The following is a 6206-nucleotide window of genomic DNA, read 5'->3' on the forward strand; positions in this document are numbered from 1 at the left end:
GAAAGAAGGAGAGCAGACAAGGGATGGGTTTGAGAGCAGACAAGGAGGAGGACGGAGGACCGAGGAAAGTAGGAGGAAGGACGGAGCTTGTACCTTGCAGCGAACGCTCCGGCAACGAGGGCGAGCTGCCGGGGCGGCAGCGAACGGGGCAGCGGCGATGTCTACCAGGCGACGGCGACGCTGGACGACAAGGATCGAGGGGAGACGGAGAGGGGGCTGGAAGGGGATCGGGAAGGCGCCGGCGACGGCGCCGAAGTCGAAGGGCATCAGGAAGGCGGCGGCGCCGGTCGAGGAGGAGCGGATCGTGGGAGGAGAGATGCGGTAACCAATCGTTTACGGAGGGGTGTGGGTGGTATCGATCTAAAGCTGACCTGCAATCGTTCACGGAGGCAACCAATTACATCGTGCAAATACCAAACACCTGTAACGTTTTTCGTTTACCATGTAAACAGGTGACGGACGTTTCTCGCCGAAACAAACACCTCCAAAGATGTGTTTACACAACATGGGTGGTGGTATAGTCCATCAATCAGTCCCCCCCTCCCGGCCGGCCCCTCGCCATTGGCGTTGTCTTGATTTTGCACAACTTTGTGTTTTACCGGCAATTTTATTAGAGCATGTGGTTATGTGCATCTTTAGTCATGCAATGGCCTGGTGATTGTATCCCCTTGGTACGATATTATGAGTCAATAGGGGAGCATTTTTCGGAATAAAATGACATAAGTAGTAGAGAAGGGGCACGCGCTGGTGCATGGAAGGCCATAACCGGATATATACATGCCAAAGGACTTGGACTAGGTAGCTACTTCCTCCGTTCCTTAATATAAGTCTTTTAAGAGATTTCACTATAGACTACATACGGAATAAAATGAGTGAACATATACTTTAAAAGGCGTCTATATACATCCGAATGTAGTCTTTATAGTGGAATCTCTGAAAAGACTTATATTTAGGAACAGAGGAAGTACATCACATAATGTACAATAATGAGTGTTTAACATTGTGTACGTATATGTAGTACATATCCTCAAATAGAGTATTTATTGAATGGTTGATGAGCATACATGGGCTGCAATAGTTTGCTGCTCTCGTAACATATGCCAATCCAGTCAGCCAGCAGCTAGCTACGTACGTCCTTATGCCGCAAACTGATAAAGGCTATATATAACAGCATTGTAATTGAGTGAACATGGATGGAATAAATCAAGAGTAAATGCATGGATGAAGATGCGTGGAATAAAGCTATATACCCCATATGAGCCACTCAGTGACCCCATATGATGACCACAATACGGCAGAGTAAGATTGAGATGGGAAGAAGTAAAACGGGAGGGCAAGAACGGGGAGGATGCCAAGGGGCACCTTTTTGGTCTTGCAAACCAGATAAATGGACAAGACGAGAGCACAGATAACTGGGATAGCATAAATTAAAAGAGTGGAGATTGTGTACCAAAGTGGGGTCAGAATGTAGAGCAAGAGAATGCGCAGGAGTGCACACACCGACCAAACCAGTGTGGTGTAGGATACAAGGATTGCTTTGGACAAGGAAGGGTAAATGGCGACGACGAGGCCTACCATTTTGTAGGCGAGGACTGGGACGATGATTTTTTGCCATGGTGATTTATCGCCCGCTAGTTTACGTTTGATGGCAAAAAGCATAAGGATGGGCAAGACCCTCCTGGCCAGCCAGCTAGCCAGCATGAGAGCCCAGGGAGCTATCCATGCCAGCAGAATGATGTTATGGTAACATATGAGGGCAAGAAGTGGGATCACGAAAAGGAGTTTCCCCGTTGTCATCTTTGCTAGCGCTCCCCGGAAGTGGTGGGCCAATGGGAAAAGCGGGGTGAGGACGCAGTGGAACAAAAAAAGCGTGATTTTACGTGCCCACAGTACCAGTTCCTTCATGTTGTCATAATTCGTCACACGGAGCTTTGGAAATTTTGCCGTGTTGTTGGTGATGAGGGTCGTCGGCTTGGCACGCTTTTCAGCTTCTTCCTCCATGGTGCTAGTTGTCTCCAAGACGCAGGGGCTTCCATTGTATGCTGTGCCGTAGTTGAGGCTAAGCTCGTCCAGTTTCTTGAGGTGATTGGTCCCCGAAGGGGTCTTACCTTTTGGGCCGGCGTATAGCTTGAAGCGGAGGCACCTCAGCTCCGGCATAGCTCCATCTTCGAAGGTGACCCACGGCACATGGCAGTTGAGCTCAAATACCTGGAGCTGCGGGAAGCTACCTTTGGTGATGACCATCACTTTCGTTGGGATGCCGGCAATCTCTAGCACAAGGTTCCGGAGGTACTTCATTTGGCCAAGCTTATCAAGATCCTTATCATTTAGTTGGCACACCAAGATATCTACGAGGGCAATTCCGCTGAGGGAGCTGGAGCCACTGTTCCAGCCAGGAGGAAGCTCAAAGGATTTTCCCGTCATCAATGTTCTTTGCTCCTTCCTGAGGCCGGACAGGAACTTAGTGTCCAGCTTGTATGTTGGCCCGCTTCCTTGCTGAATAATCCAGCGCTTGTTAACGAGCTTATCAAACAAGTCCTCATCCGCAGAGGTAAACCCTTCAGCATTCCATTTCCTAACCATGCTCTCCTTCTCAAACACAAACTCATTAGCATCTTGTACTGTTGAGAGGGAAAACACACAAGCCCTCTGGTTGTCGTCGGAGAGCCTCAGCTCCTCCACATACTTAATTTCCATCTGTGCCTTATCATCAACCACCACATCTGGTGCCTTGGTACAAGACCAAGACCCCGACCTATAGATCAAGTCAGATTGACCAGAGGAGCACTTTAGGGCCACGTCCCATCGATAAGTGGTAATAATCACTCGGCCATTGCCTCCATCCGGGAAGGCCTTCTCAATATTATCCCATGTGGCTGCCTCTCCTAAGCCTGTGATTAGGACAATGTACCTGACAAACAGAAAACAATTAAAAAACCCGTCAGACGGAGTAAGGTAGCATGCAATGCATGCATGGAAAAGATAAAAACATATATATTCATCATCCAGGATGCATAATAAGTTATTCTTCACCCTAGGTAATCTTACGATCGCTTCATAAATAAATTACGTTTGAAATACAAATAGTTACATTCATATTGGTTCACTACGTAAAATTTGGTATAAGAAAACAAAAAAAAAAGGTTTTAAGACCAGAAATATCACATTTTATGTATATTTTATAATATGTTTTTACGTTCATAATTTTACGTAACATAAAATATTTTTACTTCGAGTATATATTTTCTTGTGTTGTCTTTTTACGTATGATATTAGACAAAATTTATGAAATTTAAAAATACCGTGCATTGACGTCAAAATAGAGAGGGGTGAAGAATAACTCAATACCTCTTTTTCTTTAGGGCTTGCTGAACTTTTTTCTGGGCTTGCTCGATTTGATCCTGTGGTGCAATAGTATCCCCCTTGGGCTGCATATTGTTAAGTATATCTGCCAATATCTTCAAGATGTCATCTGGGCCCTCAGGTGATTCTACGGAAGAACAACTATCGAAGTTTTCCTTGGCACTATAGTACAGACCTGACGCGATCCCAGCTCCGGACTGATCTGGAGGTTCGATGATAGTCATCACCTTCCGCGACAGTTCCAGCGAGAACAAGTCAGTCAAGAACTTATTGGTCAGGAAGTTTCCGAGGATGTCATCGTTCTTGTTGTTCGTCATCAACTTGATCTACTCTTTTGTTATTTTTATTTTTCCGAGAACCCACCCAGCTGGGCTACCTGCAACATAAATATATTATGTATATGTATGCACCCACTCACTAATTACCCAGCTAGACTAATAGTGGTCCTTAATCATCGGGGAAACAAGCTAGTGACTCACTCCTTGCAAAGCTCCATAACTCAAACTTTGTTCAATTTGACCAGACTTATTTATCCAAAACTTTTTACCAACGTTTACCACACCATTAGATTCAACACGAGCTCCATAACTTTGTTTTTATTTGTTGGTATCGTAAATGTTCATATTTCTTGTTATAAAACTGGTCAAATTTTGGTTCTCCACGAGCTCATTGATCGGGCCTGAGCCCAGCCCAAAAACCGGTGGGTTCATCTGACCCTGACTTTTGATGTTGTGTACAAGTGCAATATATAGGCGTGCACAAGTATACTGTAATTTGGAGTACAAAGTGCACTACACAATGGGAGCACAAGTGCACTACATCCGAAGGAGTACAAGTACACTATTGTTGGGAGCACAAGTAGGGTGCAAAGCTGAATGCAAGTAAACTACAGTTTGGAATATTACTTGCGGCCGGATAAATTACAACAAAACCTATCACCATGTGATTAGGATCTAATTTCGTAGACCTCGACGAGGGAATACAATGGTGAAAAAGCTCTTAATTTTGACATCTAGTTTAAGAGAGATATTTCATTTTCAAAACGGAATCTAGTGAAAAAAAGTATGTACAAACCCTCTCATTCCTCCCGCGTGGGAGAAAACCCATTCTTCCTAGTGGTGACAAGCCGCTCATGATCGCGAGGGGAGTTTGGGGTAATCTTTGTGAGGAGTACTACTTAACTAGTGAGTTCGGATTAAGAATACGAAAAACTCAAGTATAAAGTAAACAGGGAAATATTGAATCATCCAACTAGTTTATGAGTATGGTCGAGTACGATTACTCGACCAAGTAGATCTAGGATGACTATCTTCTGCCAAAAGAGGTGAAATTCCTCCGTTACGATTAGCAGACGTTATGAGTTCTCTCACCAAGTACTCGATCACAGGAGCTCACCAAGATAAATTCCAGATTCGCTCTTCTCGTGCATAAAAAGAAGGATTCGAAAAGGCACAACTACAAACAGTCGGCTCAGAAATCTATTTCAACAACAATCTAAGAAGCAGAAGTTTGGTGATTTGGTACGACTCACCTATTTCACCAAGATGGAGAGATCGAAGCAGGCCGGCCGGTCGTCAATGTCGATGGATGGCTTGTTTGATGCCCCTCGGCCTAGATTATATATATATACACGCCCCTGCCGTGGGTTCCTTCCATCCATTCACACTATTATGTTATCTTTTGTGACCACTGGTGGCAACACATCTATATACTAAGACTTTGGATCGACATCGAGTCATCATCATCTAAATAATGGTAGTAGTTGCAAGAATAGCCAAAGTGCTATTGTGAGCCCGAGCACACATAAGCTCATCATCTTTGCCGTTCTCTCTGACTCCGAGATGGTCAACACAACAAGGATATTGACAAGTATAATCAGTGCATTATATTATCCAGAGCCGATGGCCCACAACTGGCAACCAGGGAAATGTTATGCCGTCAGGTAGGCTCCATGCGGCTCGGATAGGAGGAAACGATATGGGCCATCATCCACTAGATTCTGGACTAATGGCGTCATCGTGGCCAATTTATTGTGTCCAAAAAAAAGAACCACCAGTTTATTGGTTTTCTAGATATGCATTTTCGAATGCGCAGCAGAACTATAATTTTTTTTTCTTAGCTGTTGAGCTCAGCATAATGATTTTTTAAGCGGGCGCGCATAATGTTTATGTTGGTACTGAGCCAAGTATCTGTCTGTCATACTGATTATGACCACTTACCAGATTAGTGAAAGCTCTATTTTGCAACGAGTCCTTTTACGACACATCTAAAATAACATGAGCCGTTCATTTCGAACAAGGACAAATCACACAATTAGATCTTCTGTCCTCGGTTACGCAAAATGAATGGCAAAACAGATAACTGAATCAGACTTGTACCGCTTAAGTGGCTGCATAAAAAAATTCCCCTTTCCCTGCTGGCCTTCTCTCGGTCATATGCAGATAATGCCGCTGAGCTCACCCACCTACGACGATGGAATGATACCCGGTAGGTGAAGAGCGCAATGACTGACCAATATCGCATTTCCTCGGGCGCTGTTGAACTAACAGAAATCATGTTGTTTCTCGACATCCTCGAAATGGAACCAATTTTTTACATGGTCTTGGATGACCAATTCAAGGAGCCAAGCGAAGTTGTTTGGGTTTTCGATAATTTTTGTACTTTTTTGGAATTTTGTCGGTCAAAAAGGGCATAAATGGCCAAACGTGTCGCAACTTGCATATGGTGTCTGAACTCGTTCAAATATGACTTCTGACATGGATGCTTACCATGGACATGCCCACCTGCTTGCAAAAGTTGTATCCATCTTAAGGATGCCCAAATATAGACTATGTTTAGCGCGC

General features: G+C 44.4%; 1 protein-coding gene across 2 annotated transcripts; it reads right to left on the reverse strand.

The window, feature by feature from the left end:
• Positions 1–841: 841 nt before the first annotated feature.
• LOC119328290 lies at positions 842–4953 on the reverse strand. Of its 2 annotated transcripts, XM_037601304.1 has the most exons (4): positions 4895–4953; positions 3539–3739; positions 3349–3448; positions 842–2911 (listed from the first exon to the last, which is right to left on the reverse strand). In XM_037601304.1, the coding sequence occupies exons 2-4, from the start codon at positions 3678–3680 to the stop codon at positions 1243–1245; spliced, it is 1911 nt and encodes a 636-aa protein (XP_037457201.1). In that variant the 5' UTR covers positions 3681–3739; positions 4895–4953; the 3' UTR covers positions 842–1242. The 2 variants fall into 2 exon arrangements, with proteins under 2 accessions (XP_037457201.1, XP_037457200.1); XM_037601303.1 differs by having other exon boundaries at positions 3349–3739.
• Between the last annotated feature and the right edge of the window lie 1253 nt (positions 4954–6206).

The sequence above is a fragment of the Triticum dicoccoides genome, chromosome 7A, assembly GCF_002162155.2.
Source record: "Triticum dicoccoides isolate Atlit2015 ecotype Zavitan chromosome 7A, WEW_v2.0, whole genome shotgun sequence".
Lineage (NCBI taxonomy): Eukaryota > Viridiplantae > Streptophyta > Magnoliopsida > Poales > Poaceae > Triticum > Triticum dicoccoides.

Excerpts from the sequence above, each read along its gene's own strand:
- LOC119328290 (XM_037601303.1), bottom strand. The coding sequence starts at position 3,680 with ATGACGAACAACAAGAACGATGACATCCTCGGAAACTTCCTGACCAAT. Across the intron at positions 2,912-3,348 it reads CAAGCCCTAAAGAAAAAGAG|GTACATTGTCCTAATCACAG; the intron begins GTATTGAGTTAT and ends TCTGTTTGTCAG.